The 20,506-nt window shown below is 37.3% G+C and overlaps 1 protein-coding gene across 10 annotated transcripts in view; it reads left to right on the forward strand.

Annotated features, from left to right (window-relative positions):
- The window catches only part of FBXW11 (F-box and WD repeat domain containing 11), a 116,102-nt gene that overhangs the window by 73,593 nt on the left and 22,003 nt on the right, over positions 1 to 20,506 (forward strand). For 9 of the 10 annotated variants that reach the window (XM_069484198.1, XM_069484202.1, XM_069484201.1 and 6 more), the window contains 3 exons: positions 4,320 to 4,506; positions 5,342 to 5,432; positions 13,179 to 13,316. In XM_069484198.1, the coding sequence (XP_069340299.1) occupies positions 4,320 to 4,506; positions 5,342 to 5,432; positions 13,179 to 13,316 (416 nt within the window). The remainder of the gene's footprint in view (positions 1 to 4,319; positions 4,507 to 5,341; positions 5,433 to 13,178; positions 13,317 to 20,506) is intronic. The other variant, XM_069484197.1, reaches the window with a different exon arrangement.

The raw sequence follows: 20,506 nt of genomic DNA on the forward strand, positions 1-20,506 counted from the left end.
AAGACTAAAACATGTTGCTTCCTAGAAGGATGAAGTACATTTAAAGTATTAACCAAAGAAAATAAATCTAATCTCATAGAAATGATTGAGATGTTGCTTAATTGGACTGATGGCATTTGAAAGAGGAAGAAATATGTATTAGTAAGGGATTTACTTATACAAAAACTCATTGATAGCCTAGTTGTGAGCACTTCATGGGGGGGGCGGGAATCAAACAGGACTGAGAAGGATATCATTGCTATAAACCAATAGTTTCCAACATGTCAGAATTATCTAGTGGCACTTCTTAAAAATACAAATTCCTGGGCCTCACCATCTGGACATTCTGATTCAGTAGGTCAGGAGAAGTCATGGGGAATCTGTTTGTATTGCTGTTTTGAAAATAATTAACCCTAAGTGATTCAGATGCAACCACACGGGCTCTACCAGGTGATAGACCACACAGCTAGGTAGACAATTTGGGTGCTGCTTTCTCAGTTCAGACACAGATGACAGGGATGTTGCAGCTGTTAAGGACTGAAAAGGCAACTGTCTAATGCATTGTCTTGCTGTTTGTTTTATCTCTCAGAGAGCAGAGGGCTCAAGACGAAAATTGGTTTGGGGTGTGTTTATAATCCATTAAGAAGATTAGGTTAGTGATATGGAAGTAATATAAACCTTTAAAAGTGACTATGTTCTAATATTAAGAGCAGAATCTAGAAAAGGAAGATAGATAAGTACTCCAGAATTAGAAAAATTAAAAGAAGAGCTAAGTCTATTAGCCCATGGCAAGAAACTTTAAATGAAACTATGATTAAAGAGGGCTGGGAGATTCTGCAGTTTGAAATTCTGATGAATGATTTGTCATTTCTAGTGATGGAGAGGCATAAGTAGAACTATATGTGATTATCCATGGATTTCCCTGATTTTATGTAAACGTAGAAGATGGAGGTACACAGGAATGTGGCCTGAACCTGTGAGAATGGTGTCAAGAAGGCCAAACCCCAAATAATGTAAAATTGTCTAAAATGTTAAAGTAAACTGAGTTGAGAATAAACAAAATAATCAACTGTTTGGAGCAAGATTATAAAGAATGAAGGGATAGTGTGCTTAGAATAGATGGTATAGTTATAGTGGAAAGAAACAGCACATTTCATTCTCATTTAGTCTGTTTTTTCCCATCACTAAAAATAATGACTTTAAAACAAGAAAGGATAGAAAAGTTATAGTCAAGAAAGATGTGATGATACTTAGGAATCACGTAGTTCCCATAAACAAGTAGGCCTAAATATATTACATGCCGGGATAGTGACAAAACCTGTGGTTGTGATTTTCAGAATTGTGGAACATTGAGAAGTAATTGAAAACCAGTATGGAGAGCTACTGGGTACAATTGTGTCCTGTACAGCTTGTACAGTTGCACGTGGTAGTCCTGCATGATAGCACCCAGAGATGACTAATGAGCAGATTTCTTGGTTTTAAGAACTGGAGAAGGTATATAAGGGGGCTTTAGCTGTTAAATTCAATGTTGCACTCTAGCAGAATTCTCAGACGCATTTCAAAAGCTAGTCACCATCTGAAAAGATTGTGTATGGTTGTGTAAGCCTAGAAGAAGGTATACAGAATGTTAAAAGCCTTTATCTCTGGGATACGGGGTTTAGAGATTCGAAAATTTTTGCTTATATACAATAATTTTTTAAGATAGTGAATGTGGATTGAATATGTTACAAGGGGACCCAAAACAGCTAGTGCCAACATGTAAATAAAAAATTGCAATACCAACTTTATGTAGTAAGCACCGTTAAGAGAACATGGAGAATAACTATACCAAATTCACCTCATTTCCTTTTTGGATAAGGTTATCAGACTAGTAGGTCAGAAATAATGATGCTAGGATGGTAGTGTCTTCATGGGGTAGTTTCTCCAAATGTCTCTGAGGACTAAACAGAGAGACATGGGTTGGGCAATATACACAGGTGATTACAGAGCTGGTGGTGCAGTTTTGGTACCCTGTGAATGTTAATGAATGCATATACATCAGTGATTGCCTGGAGGGAAAAGGCTAGTGTCATAGGTGCTGTCCTTGGTTCTGACCCATTTAACCTGTTTGCCAGCCACTTAGGATAAAAACTTAGTACATTAGTCCATCATGCAGATCTGATGTGGAAAACATGCTCTTCTGGATATCAAAAATCAGAATTCTAGAGACTGAAATGGATGGGTCAAATAAAGCTTTGAAGGTGAATCATAGTAAGGATAAATATAAACCCCTACTCAAAGCTGTCCCCTACCTTTCCAACTAGCTGTATAAATACAGAATTAGGGGGAAATGTTTTAGGGGGGAGAGGCCTAGGATTTTATTTTAACTTACAGCCATCTTAGGAGTCTACTGTGATGACTATTAGATGAAGGCAATGCCAGTTCTGCATTAACTGTAAGGTAATGCAAAAAAGCATAGTGGTCCCAGTGTAGTCTTCATTGTCAGACCATAGTTTGAGTATTAGATCTTGTCCAGAGCGGGAAAATTAATATATGAAGGGCCTGGAAACCATAATCAAAGGGTAACAATAGTCATTCTTAGAGTTAAAGAAAACCTTAGTTTGTAAAGCATTTTTAATGCATTGTCTCATTTTGATATTTTCAAAATAGGGCAAAGATTATGATCCCTATTTTATACAGATGAGGAAAGTGAGACTCTGAAAGTTTGATGATTTAGCTACACACCCTGGTCTTTCAACACCAAGTTTAGTGCTACTACACTGCTTCTATTTGTTTTGAAAAAGAGGCCGGGCGCGGTGGCTCACGCCTGTAATCCTAGCACTCTGGGAGGCCGAGGCGGGTGGATTGCTCAAGGTCAGGAGTTCGAGACCAGCCTGAGCGAGACCCCGTCTCTACTAAAAATGGAAAGACATTATATGGACAACTAAAAATCTATATAGAAAAAATTAGCCGGGCATAGTGGCGCATGCCTGTAGTCCCAGCTACTCGGGAGGCTGAGGCAGTAGGATCGCTTAAGCCCAGGAGTCTGAGGTTGCTGTGAGCTAAGCTGACGCCACGGCACTCACTCTAGCCTGGGTAACAAAGTGAGACTCTGTCTCAACAAACAAAAAAAAAAAAAAAAGAAAAGAAAAGAAAAAGAGAACAGATATTAACCTTGTAGAATGTTTTATGGTCTTTAAAATCTTTTCATGAAACTGTTTAATTTGACTTTTACAGATAGCATGAGAAAGGGCAGTTATTACTAGTGAATATCATTTTATATGGTAGAAAATCAAGGCACAGGAATGTTATAGTTTTGTTTCAGTATTTGCTTCATGTCATAGAGCTAGTAAGTGGTGAACCTGGGACTTGAAATTGGAAGTTTCTGATTACGTGTTGTGTGCTCTCTTCCTGACACAGAATAGGATGAGCTTTGTGTTTTGTAGCTATAGAGGACATGCCTAGACCCACAGGATGGGAGTTCACAGGTGGCAACGATGCTGACCGTAGTGATCTTCCCATCATGAATGTCAGGCAGAGGCTGAATCTTGAGTGGTTGTCTTTGAGAGGACGCTTGGATTCTGTGAGAGGTTGAACCCAATAAGCTCTAAGGCCCTAGAATTTGTAGACATGTGCCTCCTGCTTTTGAGGATTTTTACTATCTATTTAGGAACAGAAAATGGGTATCCACAAAAAGAAGATGACAAGATTGACCAAAAAAAAAAAAAAAAAAAAAAATCTAAGCACAACTGACTTTAACTCTTGGATTGTCATTTAACTTTTCCTAAGTTTTTAAAGATAGGTGTCCTTAGCTCTCAGGAATTCACAGAGGGCATGGATTAATGGGACATGATTTGTTATGAGAGACAGTGAATCAGAGGGGGATAGATAAAAACTTTAAAGGAAGAAATCTGAGTTCTGGGCTTGGCTTTACCACTGAGTAGTGTAAAACCGTGAATGCTTTACCTATTTGTGCCTCATTTGTAAAATTTGGGGCCTCATTACTCCATAGGGACTTTGTAAGAGTTATATAAAAGACAATGAAAATAAGTCTTATTTTCATGATATCATATTATATTGTGAATATCGTAATATCTGACAAATGCAGAACTGTTCAAGGTCATATTTTACACACAGAACAGTTGTTATCAATTTTTTTAATCATAAAAAGTCAGAACCAAAAAAAGTGTGTATGTTTATGTACTCATGCATTTATGTATCTGTAGAACTTTTGATATTACTTAAGTATTAAATATTTTACCTAGTTTGGGATTCCTTTATTCCTCTTATCTTTAAGGAAATGATGGCTGGTGTATTTCTATCTCCCTTCCCATTCCTTCATTCCCTTTTCTGTTTTGTAGAGCAAGGCTTAGATCACATAGCAGAAAACATTCTTTCCTACCTGGATGCCAGGTCTCTGTGTGCAGCAGAGCTGGTATGTAAAGAATGGCAGCGAGTGATCTCAGAAGGAATGCTTTGGAAGAAGCTAATTGAACGAATGGTACGCACTGATCCTCTATGGAAGGGACTTTCAGAAAGAAGAGGGTGGTAAGTACTTGAGTTGCTTGTTCCCTTGAAAAAAGTTTCTATGACACAGGGTCAGCTTGATTACACAAAAAGGCAATTATACTTGCAAATGTGTTGGCCTCTCTTAAATAAGGGAGAAAAATGAGTGGCCAACAGTTAAAAAAAAAAAGTTAAAGCTATTAGGATTTCCCCTTCTGAAATGTGAATTTGTTTATATTTTATTAACTCATAGAAAATGTTGTATAGTTTGAATGGGTGATTTGGCTTTTCAAAGCTATGTGTTTATGCCTTTTCCTTCACATTTTAATTAGGTGATGATACTCTCACCAAAAAGGTAGATAAGATGAAAGAAAATATGAGAAAGTCAAGAAATGCCATTTTGCTGTTTGTTATTGCTCGTGGTTGAGAATATGGGAGGTGTAACAACAGGATTTTTTAGGGAAAAACTCATTAACTTAAATGTTAAGTTTAGCTGTATGCTGTATGGCCCAGTTAGCACAGAGAAAGAGAGAGCTACAGATGGAAGTGCAGGGGGTGGTGTCAGGGAGGGTGAGGGCTGTATTTTCTTTATGGGAGAAAGTTCAATGTGTACTAAGTTACGTTTTTCACAAAGCTGCATTAGCACTTTTTATTAAACTCTATAGAATGAAAGGCTAGATTGGGTATTGGTACTCAGAAAACAAACAAAACTTGTCTCTAACTTGTAAGTTTCATTGTCAGAAATCCCACTTTTAAACTGTTCAAGCTCAATGCAAGTTAAAAGACATAAAAGATATATCTTTATCAGTACCATGTTTGAATAAAATTCACCCTTTTATGTGCAAAAATGTAACATCTGTTTGTTTTTATTTGCCAGGGATCAGTATCTGTTTAAAAACAGACCCACAGATGGCCCTCCCAATTCATTTTATAGGTCATTATATCCAAAGATAATCCAGGATATAGAGGTAACTTTATGATTTATCTGTTTTATGGGCTCTTTGTGTCTTGTTCTCAACTTTTTATGTTGCCTTAGAGTCTTCTTTTGTTCTAAAATCATGGAACTAGTAATTTTTTTAAAAGTTGAGCTTTTGGAGTAAATGTATAATCTACAGCTATTCTGCAGGGTAGATAATGTCCTTTGCAAAAAAATATCTAACTTTTCTCAAACATGAAATGCTTCTGCAAGGCTGCCAGTTAATTAAAACCTTAATCCAAAATCAACTTTTTATTCTAATTTGAGAAATTTTCCAGAATCCAAGGCCCAGTTTTTTTTTTAGGTAAGCCTAGTTTTACATTTTTAGCCATCTCTGGAGGACTGGAGAAGGCACATTTCCTACAGTTCCTACAGTTTCCTCTGTAAATTGCCCATAGTTTTTTCATAAAAATGACTCAGAAATCATGCTAAGCAATAGTTTAGTGGATTTTATAGAGCAAATTATGCTCCTGGACCATTTTGGATTTGAGTGTAACTTCACCAGACCAGTAAAACTCTGTAAACTTGATGAGAAACATTGGAGATGTTTGATATTGTTCATGTGTTCTAATTAGTTCAGTTTTATTATTTAGCCTTTTTCCTTGAACCAGGAAAGACATGCACAGGCATTTCTCATTAACTCTTTCCCATGTGTTCTTGGCAGGTCTTGGTTACTTCACTATTTCCTCCTTGGCAGAAAAGTTTAGCTTTTGCTAGGCAATGCTGTATCACCCATAAAGTTATACTCAGTTTCCCAAACGTGAAGTAATCCTCTCCCCCAGGTGATAGACATAAAAGTTATTGTGCCAAAATTCATTAATGGAGAAACATGTGCTTTTTTGGAGTCCTTCCCTCCCCACTTCAGGCAGATGTGAACTAATGGAATCATTCCATTAATGGTAAATCTGAATGTGACTGGAATATCATTATTTAAAACATAAACCCTGTCTTGAGTATTCTGCTCTCTAAAATGACCTATAAAGTAACCTTTTAGGGAGGGTTAATTAATTTAAAACTGCCAGACAAATCATAAAGTTTAGGAATTAATTGATCCATTGGCAGTACAAAACTTAGAATAAATTGCCCCTACGATGTTAGTAGCTGTGACATAGTGTTAACTTTAATCTTTGGTTGGGGTGTGTGTGTGTTTTAGGGGAGAGGGAGTATCTCTTACTCCTAGATAATTATACGAAGACATTACTTGTGTACACATCTTAGAAATGACATTACCCTCTGTGTTTTTTCCCTTGGAGGGAGTCAACTATTTACAAAGTATCTCTAGATATCTTTGACTAATTTTATCAGGTCATTTATTTTGAGAAGAACAATGTTTAAAGCTAATCATGAATAAACAGAAACTCTGGAAGAACTTTGATCAAGTTGAAGATTTGGTGACTTAGGTTATTTAATCTAATCCTCATGACTACTGTTATAATCAGCAGTATGAACTTGTATTCTGTGGCATGGCAGTATGCGACACCACCTACCATAACCATTTCCTTAGGCTGAAATGATATGTTAAAGTTAGCAGACGAGGCAGATGTGAGCAGAAACAAAACTATGGGGGAGAATCATATTTGACACAAAACCTCTACATCATGGTGGTCTACCCAGTGGTTCTTAAAGCGTGGTTTGGGAAAACCCACTGGTTGGCCACAAGAGTCTCCTCCAGATTTTTGTGGGCTAGATCTCCTAGTGTAAGGGATGATGTTTTTATTAAATACTTTGGTATATTCACTACTGGCAATAATGATAAAAATAACGTGGCACTAATAGCATTTACTTGTGCCAGATACTTTGTTAAGCACTTTATAATACATTTTCTCATTTCACATTCTGGGCAAAACTTGAAAGGTGAGCCAAGTCTTTATTTAAAGTTGAGGAAACTGAGGCTTAAAAAGGTTAAACTGCTTGCTCAAGATCACATAGCTAGTGTGTAATAAAGTTTGTGATCAACCTTATACTCTTCTGCCAGTAATACATTTTTTTTATAATACAGATCACTGGTACCACATCAAAATAGAATTCTTTACTTCTGTTTTGGGAGTATGTTTTATTGTGTCCAGGGTAGACATACATGTAGAGGGTTCTTTCAGTGATCTGTGGATCAAATGAGAGAGACGCACAGGCTTGGCTCTGCCCATGTGGCTAGTATGAAACCCTCATAAGCAGAATATAGTAATTTTAAGCACCTTCTTTTGAGCCCTTACAGTATACCATGAACTATGTTGGGTGGTTTACGTAGATTATTGCATTTAATTTATACAACAAGGTACATATTATTATCCCTATTTATAATAAGGGTAAACTGAGACTAAAAGGAGTTTTAGAACTTGTTACACATTTCAGTAGAAGATATGGGATGGGATTTTAACCGAGGTGTGTGTAGCTCTAGGCTTAACATTGTCATTTTCAAAGTAGAAAATTCAAGAAGTGAGGGAGAAAGAAGCATGTTATTTTATGCCTGCAGAATTTCAAGGTGGTCTTCTTTCTCTAGTTGGGTGAATACTCAGTTTCCTTGATTGTTAGTTGAAAAGAAATGATATAAGTTAAGATTAGTTGGCCTTGTTTTAGTTTAGGTACAGGAAAGACAGTGCTTTATAAAAGGTTTTAAGCACATTGCCAAAAGATAAATTATTATATCCAGAATGTCAGGCGGATGTTTATGTCCCCCTCCCTCCCCCATTGTCCATACACAGCTTCAGAGTCTCTTGTGTTTTTTCCCTTATACTTTGCAAGGTTACCGGTTCACAAGCTTTTTCTTTTTTTCCTTCTTCTTCTACCTTGACAGCATAGCTCACATGCTGGCTCCTATAATCCATCTATTCCTAGATTTGGCTCTGATGAACAGAGAGGAAATGTTGATCTCTGAACTTGCTGTACTACATTGACCCACCACAAATTGGCTACATTTTAAGGAAAAAGTAGAGAACCTGGTTTAGTGTGGCCAGCTCTTATTATTCAGAAAATGAGGATGTGAGAAATGCAGTTTGGGAAGAATAGGTATGCATTCTTAGCTTCCTGCAAAGCTTCATCTCTCCTGGTGTGCTTGCCTCACATACGGAGGGTTTACAGGGTCTCTGAACTGAGGAGATAAACCTGAGGCTTACTCCTAAAAGAAGCAGCCATATTTATATTCTCTTTTGCTATCTGGAGTCCTAGTTGTTGTTGTTGTTGTTGTTATTGTAGTGGGCTTACTGCTGGGTATTTTGCCACAGTGATTTAATTTAATCCTCAAATTGTTACAGCTGAGATCCTTACTCCAAAGCCCATGCTCTTTCCATTCTGTCATGCCACCAAGTGTCCAAGAGAGTTGTTGTAACAGACGTAGTCACTGAGTTCTGATGTTTTGAACTTAGATTTTTCTCTTTTGCCGTTTCAGAATAGCGACAGACTCCTTCGTGTAATATACCTTTTTCTTCTCTTTATTCACTGCATGGAAGCCTTTGAAGTGTTCTTCTTGAACAGCCCACTGGGAGAATGATGATGTGTTGTATTGCACCTTATAATAAGCCACATTTTATTCAGGGAAAGTGGGGAGCTTTTTTGTGGTTTGCAAACTTGATATTAACATTGTCCTGACCAGAAAATGTCGAAGCTTGCCCACCACCCAGTTGTGTTTTGGCTTCTAAAAATAATGTTATTCCTCCATACTCAGACATCTGTTTTTACTCTGTTGCCAATTTAAATGCCTGTGTATACTCTGTGTATCGTGGCTACTTTCCCAGTGTTTTGAAAACTTGCACAGAATAAGGTAAGGGGATTTTACAAGTTCTCAAAAACATGAAATATTCCTCTACAGTAGCCATACCACATGATGGCTAAGTGAAATGGTAGGTAGCCACATACGTAAAGAGGTGCACCTGTGTATGACCTGCATCCCTGCTGCTGACATTAAGATAACAACTGAATTCCATTTCAAGGCTGCACCCCTTCCTGGGAATGGTTAAGGAAGCTCAGGCTTATTAGCAATAAATATCAGCCTAGACTGAAACAACAATTCCTGGCAGTTTGGCTAGAAGATTTTGTTGTTGTTGTTCACAGCCCACTATTTTTGGTCAGTGTTTTCAAGGACTGAGGAAGAACATAACTGCTACCATTTGCTGGCACTATGATGAGAACTTTATGTATGTAATCTCATTTGAACCTTACAGTAGTTCTGAGAGAGCAGATACTGCCATTTTTCACAGAGGAGGAAACTGCTGCTCAGACAGTGAAAGCCATTTGCCAAAGCTGCTACTTGACCTTAGTATTTGCTGCCACAATGGGCTGCCTGCCAGTTTTAAAGGTCTAGTTTTCTAGTTTTTCTAAAAAAAACCTGGCTTATAAGCATTTAAGCAAGAGTCGAGGCTGTCAGACATGGGAGTAGTGTCTTGGGCAGGCCTGGTCAGCAGAAGTGCTGCTTGCTTGTGTGGGTGGCCTTGGGAATTGAGAACAGCGCAGTCTCAGGAATTACCCAGGGTTGGTGTGCAGCAAAGCCATCGACTCACTGATCTGGTTCTCATGCTTTTCAGAACAAGCTGCACTTGTCTTGGGATTCAGAAAACTAATGGTTTTTAAAACCACCCTAAGTGGGGACTTCCTAAAATGGCACATCAGGAATTATTTGGCATACTTTTTCTTTTAAAATTCAGAAATGTATTTGAGAGAATTAGGCTCTTTATAAAAAGTGTAAAGAAGCCAAGCCAGTTACTAACTTCCATTCAACTTAGAATGAAAGTGTGCTGTCTATTAAATAGCAGAGCTGATATCCTGTCCTCTAGCTCTTGTTTGAAGGTCAATGTCGGGTGTTGTTCTCTGTCCAGACGTCTCAAGGAGTGATGTTTCACAGGCTGACCCTGCAGCCTGACTCCAGCTCCTCTCTGTTGTCTTCTCTGCTGTTGACTTCAGGACTTTAGGTATAGTAAAAGATAGTAACCAAGTCACCCAGTTCTAGAAAACATATTACAGTAGTGGGAGAACCTGTGGGAAATTCTTTTTGGTATGGGGATTTCCCCCACCCCCTCTTTCTAGATTAAAAAAGAAATTTCCCCCCTGAAACTCCAATGTGGTAGTAAATGTGCTTTTTCTATTCATTAAAATGCATGGAATGACAAAGCTACTAACTGATTCAGTAGCATTGTAAAGCAATTGCATACGTTTTAAACCTAGGAACAGCTATATGAACATTTTTTGTTGTTTTTAAAGACAGACTCTGTTTTTTTTGAGACTGTTACCCAGGCTAGAGTGCTGTGGCATCAGCCTGGCTCACAGCAACCTCAAACTCTTGGTCTCAAGCGATCCTCCTGCCTCAGTCTCCCAAGGAGCTGGGACTACAGGCACACACTGCCACGCCTGGCTAATTTTTTCTATTTTTAGTAGAGACCTGGGTCTCACTTTCACTCAGGCTGGTCTCGAACTCCTGACCTCAAGCAGTCCTCCCGCCTCGGCCTCCCAGAGTGCTAGGATTACAGGCATGAGCCACCACAGCTGACCGCTATATGATTTTAAAAATAACAGCTGATATATATGTAAGCCATGAGGTATATTCATCTTTGTAATACTTTAGGTTCATATGAAGTCATGTATTCTGCAGCAACTCTGTGGGCCTCCAGAGGATATAGCCTGAGCACTGGCAACCACTGCCAAGAGTTACTGGCCACAAATTAGACTTGTTACCAGTACATCTGCCTTCTAAGTCAGCATTTTCCTGGAATGCTTAGCATGCTGAGGTGGCTCAGTCACTACCTGAAAATACATTGTTTCTCCAAATTATCCCAAGCATTGAGTTGAGTTTAAGAAATGCATTATATTCTTGACCCCTTTTAAAAAGTTGCTTGTTCAGACAGATCTGTTGTCTACCTTCATAGAGGTAGCAGAGGTGGGGTGAATTAATTTTTTTGGTTTAGCAGTGTGGTCTTTCGTGTCTGACATTCTACCAAGTTACTAGACATGATGACCCAGAATAGGAAGTGCTGTCTCGGTGGCAGAATGGCGTCTCCTGGCATCTCCATGGCACCTCCTGGCATCCCTTCGGTGTTGGAAGTATGCCGTCCTGCCCGCACTCACAGATGTGTGTGGAAGCTCTGTCCTAGTTCCGGGACCCTTGCTAAGCACTGGGGCCATAAAACGATGGAAACATTTCCTTTAAAATACATCTCCAACCCTCCGTTTCTTTTTCTGTAAAATATGGACAATAATTCCTGCTTCAGAGTTATGATAATTAAATTAGCTGCAAAATATATAAGGCGCATAGCATAGTGTTAGGAAAGATTAGTGCTGGCACGTAGCATTCAATAAATTTTAACGTTTTATAGTACAGTGTACAGAAGCGTACTGCCTTCAAAATAAGAGGAAATATGGTTTGTTAGATGTAAGCTGAGCCAGTAATTAAGTGCTTATTGTAAATAAAGATGAGAATTATCTCCTTCTTAACAAAGCAAGTAATTAAACTTTTAGCTGCTCAGAGATAATGAGCTACTGAATAATAATCTTTCAAACTGTATCTTGAACCGGAGTGTAACCAGTTATTATAGTCCCTGTTGTCCCCCAATTTCAAGGATCAGGAATTCAGACTTTCGTTGCTCTTAATAGAGACATTGTATCTTTTGATCCTGAAAAATCCCTCATATCTTCTACCAGAGATTTGGTCTTTTCGTGCTCTGGGCATGACCCACTTCCTCATTAAACTTGGCCCAGTGGTGTCAGGCCATAGTGTTCTTTATCTCAAGTCTTGCGGCACTTAACAGTTTTTTTTTTTTTTTTCTTTTACATTCATTTGGTACTTATATTTTATCTGGAATTATTTCTGGTCTTCTTATGTTCTGTGTGCATTACCTCAAGAGCTAGGACCATCTTTCCTCATAGGCACTGAATGTCTTAGTAGCAAAAGCACGGGCTCAGAGTCAGAAAGAACTGGGTACGATTTCCAGTAGGTTCATGCACTGGTTTTGTGGCTGTATGCAAATTAAACTGTTTCCTTGTTTGTAAAAGGGAGATAATAAGGATTTCCTTCCAAGGTTATTGCATGGATCATTTAACCAAATAAACTTAGAGTATATCTAGTTGCAGATACTGGAGTGCCGCCGCCCTGAATGCAGTAGCTTCCTGTTGGTCTTTGTATCCCCAGTGCCTAGCACAATACCTGGACTATATTAACATCTCAGCAAACGTTGCATGAATGATAAAAGAATAAGAATCCAGGGCTTAAATGTACCATTCTTACTCTGAAGAAACTTCAGTCTGGTGGGAGATTAAAAATAACAAACAAAATTCTTTCTATGTAGTTGGTATAGTAGTTGCTCAATATCTCAGTGATCAAGACAATGCTTTGTTTGGATATGTAGATTGTCAATATATGCTTATTAATGGTGATGGCAGTCTTTTGCCAAGTATTTTAATTGGCATTAGGGAGCAACACAATGGGTTATTATTTATTTGTGTGTGTTGGGTACAAATGGCATTCTTTAAACATATATTGAATTCTGTCTAGGCCATTATTTATTTTTTTCCCCAAACCCAACCCAAAACTCATAGGAAATCCTGTGGTAGTTGCCAAACGGGCAGGGAAAGTTTGAGAAAAAACATTGTTGGGCTAATGTTTTACTTGGAAAAGAGCATGATTCCTATTCACAGACATTTATGCAAACCAAGATTGGGGTATCAGTGGTATGCTGTTTCTGGAAGCAACGCCAAAGTCTGAAGCCTAATAGAACAGTTGATTCATAAAAACTCATCTCTTGCCTCCTTTTTTCCCTAGACTATAGAATCTAACTGGCGGTGTGGACGACACAACTTGCAGAGGATTCAGTGCCGCTCTGAAAATAGTAAAGGTGTCTACTGTTTACAGTACGATGATGAAAAGATTATCAGTGGCCTACGAGATAATTCTATTAAGGTGAATGACAATTTTGTATGTATTATTTTTAGAATCGTGGTTATGTGTTAGACACTGGATGTGACAATCTTTCCATTTACTTCAGATTGGTTTTTATCTCTTCCACTCTATTTTGGCAGTGTGGCTCTACAGAACTAGAGCCAGAGCATTTCCCCATAGCAAACACAAGACCTGGATTGTCTCACTTCTTATCTGCCTCTAAGCCCATTCACATTCTGTATTCTGTGTTAGGTGTAAATAGAAAATATCCCAGTATCACAGGGCTCCTGATTACTTTGCTTGCTGGTGAGAGGGTTGCTAGTTTGCCTGTAAATCAAAGTCATTACCTTTTATGGTTTCTGAGAAGGATTCAGATAATAATACAAGAGAATGATAGAGCAATTTATACTGTTTTCATTCACTTCTCAGTAATAGACAAACTGGATGATTTCTCCCTGTAATAAATCTGATCTGACAGATTTTGTTTTATATGTTATTTGTAGCTTATTTCCTTATATTTAAAAAAACATTGAATTTTTTTTTAAGTTATAATTTACATACAAAGAAGTACACTTTTTGGTGTAAAATTCTATGAGTTTTGACAAAAACACAGAAGTATGTAACTGAAACAACAATCAAGATACAGAACCATTCTCTCATTGCCCCCAATTCCCTTGTCCTACCCTTTTCCTTTCCTGTGCTTATCCATTTACCTTTTGAAGGACATTTGTGTTGTTTTCAGTTTCTCAGAATTATGAATAAAGCCACTATAAAGGTATGCATGTAGGTTTTTATGGGAATGTAAGTTTTCAGTTTGTTAGGTGAAAACCTAGGACTGGGATTGCTGGCTCATGGTGCATGCATGTATGTTTCACTTGCTAAGAAACTGCCAAGCTGTTTTCCAAAGTGCTTATACCATTTTACATTCCCATCACTAATATATGAGAATTCTTTTTGTTCGGCCTTGTTGCCAGCCCTTGATAGTCTCAGTTTTTTAAAATATTAGCCATTCTAATAGGTGTTTAGACATACCTCAGTTTGCTTTAAATTCACATTTCCCCAGTGCCTGATGATAGGGAGCATCTTTTCTTGTGCTTTTTCACCATCTTTATGTTCCTTGGTGAAGTTGCTTTTCAGATCTTTCTTATTATTGAGTTTATAGAGTTCTTTATATATTTTGGATATAAGTCCTTTGCTAGATATGTTTTGCAAATATTTTCTCCCAATCTGTGACTTGTCTTTTTATTTTCATAATGATCTCTTTGATAGAACAGAAGATTTCAATTTTGGTAAAGTCCAGTTTACTGGTTTTTTTCTTTTATGGATCATGCTCTTTTTGCCTATATCTAAGAAGTCTTTCATTGAGCTTCTCAAATCTGTAAATGTATGTCTTTCATTCACTACATTTCAGAAGTCTTTGGCCATTATTTTTCCAAATTTTTTTTGTGCTAATTTCCTTCTTTTTTCCTTCTGAGACTCTAATCACATAAATGTTAGATCTTTTGATGTTGTCTCACATTTTTTCAATCTTTTTTCTTCTCTTTTCTGGATAATTTCTATTGGTCTCTCTTTAAGTTGACTGAATTTTTTATCTCTCATCTCTATTCTGCTGTTGCCCCCCCTTATCAAGTGAATTTTTTATTGCAGATTTTATATTTTATAGTTTCTATTTCCATGCTGAGAATTTCTCTCTTTCTCATTCACCTCGAGCTTTTAAAGTCTTTAACCATGTCAACATCTGGGTAATCTCCAGTTTGACATCTGTTGATTGTCTAATCCCCTGAGAATTGATGATTTTTCTTGGTTTTGTATGTTAAGTAATTTTAAATAGTATCTTGGACATAGTGGATATTATGTTGTGAAGACTATGGATCCTGTTATAATCCTCTGGAAAATGTTTGTAGGTGAGTGTATTTTTAAGCAAATCATCAAGCTAGTTAGCTTCAGAACGTAGTTCTGCCTTGACTTTACCAGAGGTGTTGGGAGGGATGGTTCTAATCTCTTCCACTTTTCAAAGCCTTTGCCATGCTACTTTGGTCCTGTTTTGGGCTTGTACTACTCAGAGTTTAGTTTGAGACTTCAGCAATGGTTTAAATATCAGCTCACTTTTTACAGCCTTTGATATGTTGGTTCAGTCTGTCCTGTGCATGCACAGCTAAAGGGTAAGCCTGGTCATTTTTTTTCCTTTTCTTTTCCTTTTTTTTTTTTTTTTTTGGTCTCTTTCCTGTTAGATTTCCCTAAGTCACTTTGGCCCACAGGGACACTTTTTTCATTTTCCTCTGGCCAGAAAAGTGGAGTTTCTCTTAGAATTTTAGTTATCTTTTCCATTGTTCTGTAATGCTTCTCCATGACTTGGACCTGTCTGTAGGTCAAAGCCATGTGAGAAATCTCTCACATGGATGTCTTCCATACATTCTTTGGCTCATGAGGAGGGTCCCTTTTTCCAGCCCCTGTGTACAGACAGAAAGTGGTTTCTCTCAGAATTTTAGCTGCCTGTGCCACTGTTTCACTGTGTAGCTTCCTGGTTGGGGCCTGCCTTTGAGCCAAAGCCACAATAGAAAGAAAAGAGAAAACAACAAAAAAATGAATGGTAAACTCACCCCATGCAGATTGCTTCTCCAGATTTTGACTCCTTGCTACAATCCACCTACTCTCTCTCCATCCCCCTTACTTTTCAGAGTCCTCAGCTACTTAATTTTTGTATTTTGTCTAGAGTGTTTAGTTGTAATCAGGAGAAATAGGTTGTAATGGGCCTTCTTCATCTTGGCACTGTTTTCTGTATTGTTTTACTTTGGGTGAAATAAAGTTTTTTTGTTTGGTTTTTAAAATTTTTTTGTTTTGTTTTAAAACAATAGTGGAGTTTTAGTAATTCAGCTAATTAGGGCAAAAGATCTGAATTATAAAATATAAAGAAACTGTTTTGTTGGTTTCCTATGCGTATGGCAGTATTTGCCAGAAGGTATTCTGTGGATGGGAATCTAAAGGATGTTAATAGGCATTCTAGGCAAAGAATAATGCTCTTCAAAGAAGTTTAGATAACACTGAATGCTGTTATCTTCCCCTTAGAAATTCATAGGATAGTAGCATATAAAGGCTCTGAAAAGGCCTACAATAGAGACACCTAGTGTTTCCCAGGTCCAAAAACTTATTTGATCAAGAACTCTATGTAATACTTAATTGATAGCCCTAACCTGTAGCCACCAATATACTCTTGAAAGAGTGACATATGTTACTATTTAATTTTGGTAGTGACATTTAAGGAATGGTTTATAACAACTTTGTCAAAGCATAGACTGGCTGTGGGCTTGTAATTCATTTACGTTGGATGTGTTTTCTGAAGAATTCTCTGAATAGAGGCACACCCATGTTTGAATTAGGCTTATGTTTGATTCATAAGACATAGAACAGTAAAGCAGAAATACACTTTAGACAAATTATCTACACCAGTGGTTGTAAACCTTTGGTACTTGATTCTGCACCAATCTTTAATTGCTGATCACTTTTAAAATACCTCAGGTAGGATCCATTAAGTTAGAAATTAAAAGTAAGCTTTGCTATTTATTATTTATTTTTATTTTATTTAAAATTTTTTTTTAGAGATACGGTCTCACTCTGTTGCCCAGATTGAAGTGCAGTGGCCTGATCACAGCTCACTGCAGCCTTGAACTTCTGGGCTCAAGCCATCTTCCTGCCTCAACCTCCCAAGTAACTAGGATTACAGGTGTACGCCACCATGTCCAGCTAATTTATTTCTTATTTTTAAATTTTTTTGTAGAGATGGGCTCTTGTCACGTTGCCCAGGCTTGTCTAAAATTCCTGTGCTCAAGTGATTCTCCCGCCTCAGCCTACCAAAGTGCTGGGATTATAGATGTGAGTCCCCATGCCCAGCCTAGAAATTTAAAAGTCTATAATATTTGTAAAATCTTGTCTACTAGCATTAAACTTTAGGGACACTGCAAATTATGATAGTATTATTTTACAAGTCAAGAAGTAGGTCCATAGAGTCTGTCTTTGAAAAAATAAATTTTTATCTTCCATTAAATATGGACAATATTGAAAACGTGGAAAGCACTGGAAAGATGAAAAGAAGGGAGAGGGTTTGGCAGGTAAGAAGTTTGGAAGTTGGCACTCTGTCCTGATAAGTAAAATTCTGGACAGACTAAAAAATCAACAACTCTGCTTAGATCCCTAAGAGAAGTGAGGTCACAGGAGAAACCACTGCCCCCCAAATTGGAGAGGCAGACAGGCAAATAAAGAAAATCAAAACTTACCAGAGCAGAAACCCACCAGGGGAAACATCCATGAAAACCAATGCCTGGGTAGGCTAACCTGAATTGTAATTGACAAATTGCTGGAGGCTCAGTGTCAACAAGTCTGAGAAATAAAAATTCCAAGAGAACCCAGTCATCAGGGTTTTACCTCCAGGGCTCTACCAGTTCTCACAGTGATTATCAGAGAAAAATCTCCTTGTCTTTCTAGCAGGGAGAGGGAAAAAGAAGCCATTTTGAAATATACATCAGAGTATTATATTCTTAACCAGATCTACCTTCAGGAGAAATTAATTTAAGCAGAGCCTATCATGCTGAAGTTTTATCAGAGCCTGACTGACCTGGGGGAAGGGAAATACCCTACTCCAGCCCCCTCTAACCATTTGGTCCCACCTAAAGGGGTAAGGGGAAACTGAGAAGCACTTGTTTAGTTCACAGCCTAGAGGCACAGGCTCACTAAAAGACTGAAACCCAATCATATTGGACTATAGTTCTATAGAATGCTCCCCTTCTTCCCCCACCTTACTACCACATTACTGAAGGTTTATTTATAGCATTTCCTTTACCCGGTACTTCATGTCTGGCTCTCAAGAAAAAATTACAAGGCATACTAAAAGATGAAAAACACAGTGTGAAGAGACAGTGTGTTAGAACCAGACTCAGATATGACAGGGATGTTGTTATTATCAAAGTAGGGGTTTAGAACAACTGTGATCAATATGATAAGGTCTCTAATGGGTGAAGTAGAAAGTGTGCAAAAATAGACAATAAAAACAGAGTGATGGAAATTTCTAAGAAAGAACCAGAAAGACATGCTAGAGATCAAAAACACTGTAATAGTAGAAACAAAGAAAACTCTTGATGGGCTTATTAGTAGACACACAGCTGAGGAAAGAATCTCTGAATTCCTGAGATTGAGGATAGCTCAACAGAAATCTCCAAGCCTGAAAAGCAAACAGAAAAAGGACTGGAAAAGAAAAACCCTAGAATATCCAAGAACTGTTGAGACACCTGCAAAAGGTTTAACATTCATATAATGGGAATATCAGAAGAAGATTGAGAGAAAGGAACATACTTGAAAGAATAATGACTGAGAATCTCCCCAAATTAATGTCAGATACTGAACCACAGTTCCAGAAGCTCAGAGAATACCAATCAGGATAAATGCCAAAAAAACTACACCTAGGCACATCATATTCAAGCTACAGAAAATCAAAGATAAAGAAAAAAATCCTGAAAAAAGTCAGGAAAAAAACACTGATAGAGGATCAAAGCTAAGAATTGTATCCTCCGAAACCGTGCAAGCAAAAGAGACTGGAGTGAAATATTTAAAGTTTTGGGAGAAAAAAATTTACCAACCTACAATTCTGTGTCTTACAAAATTATCCTTCAAAAGTGAAGATAATAAAATGACAGCAGTGATACGAGGGATGGAAGGGAGGGATTAGTATTATAAGATACACTAACTGTGAAGCAGTATACTGTTATTTGGAAGTGGACTTGGATTAGTTGTAAATGTTCATTGCAAACTCCAGGGCAACCATTAAAAAAAAAAAAAAAAAGAGTATGACTGATATGCTAAGGAGAGAAAATAGAATCATATAAAATGCTCAATTAAACCCAGAAAAGGCAGAAAAATAGGAACAAAGACCAAGGGCAAGAAATAGAAAACAGTAACAAAAATGGTAGATACAACTATATTTATAATCCAACTATATTTATAATCACTTTGAATGTTACTAATTTAAGTGTACCAATCAAAAGATAGAGATTGTCAGAGCAGATCAGAAAGCAAGACCTAACTATATGTTGTCTACAGGAAAGCACTCTAAATATAAAGATGCATAGATTGTGTAAATGGATGGAGAAAGATATACCATGCTAACTCTTAATGAAAAGAGAGCAGGAATAGATATATTAATTTCAGACAGAGTAGACTTCAGAGCAAGTAAAGCTATCAGAGGTAACGAGGCATATTGCATAATGATAAATGGGTTAGTTCTCCAAGAAGATGTAACAGTCCTAACATCAGAATGTCAAAATGTGTGACATAAAAACTGATAGAACTGCAAGGAGAAATGATGAATTCACTATTGTAGTTGGAGACTTCAACACGTCTCTATGAGAACAGACTCAGCAGGCAGAAAATCAGTAAGCACATAATTGAACTCAGCAACACCATTAACCAACTGGATGTAATGTAGTCTTTTTAGTGTAGACTATAGACTGCTTCATTCAACAGTAGTAGAATGCACAATCTTCAGTCTTACATGGAACATTCACCACATTCTGGGCTGTAAAAATGCACCTTAACAAATTTAAAAGAATAGAAATTATATAATGTCTACTCTCAGATCATAATGGAATTAAACTAGAAATCAATAACTGAAAGATAGCTGGAAAAATTCCTAAATACTTGTAGATTAGATAACACAATTCTAAGTAACACTTTAGTCAAAGAAGAAATCTCAAAAGAAATTTTAAAAATCTTTTGAACTAAATGAAAATGAACATACAGCTTGTCAGAATCTGTGGGGTGCATTAAAAGCTTAAAGGGAATTTTGTAGCATTGAATGTATATATTAGAAGAGAAGAAAAATCTAAAATTGGTTATCTAAGGTTCCACTTTAGGACACTAGAAAAAGAAGAGCAAACTAAATCCAAAATAAGCAGAAGAAAAGAATTAATGAAAATTAGAGCAGAGATATCAATGAAATTGAAAATAGAAACTCAACAGAGAAAATTAATGAAACCAAAAGATGGGTCTTTGAAAAGCTGGGTAAAATTGATAAGCCTCTAGTTGTCCTAACTTAGAAAAAAAATGACTCAAATTCCTATTACCAGAGATGAAAGGGGAGACATCACTTCAGAGCCCACGGACACAAAAAGGATAATAAAGGAATACTGTGAACTACTCCGTGCCTACAAACCTGATAATTTAGA

The sequence above is a fragment of the Eulemur rufifrons genome, chromosome 10 (genome assembly GCF_041146395.1).
Source record: "Eulemur rufifrons isolate Redbay chromosome 10, OSU_ERuf_1, whole genome shotgun sequence".
NCBI classification, from domain to species: Eukaryota; Metazoa; Chordata; class Mammalia; order Primates; family Lemuridae; genus Eulemur; species Eulemur rufifrons.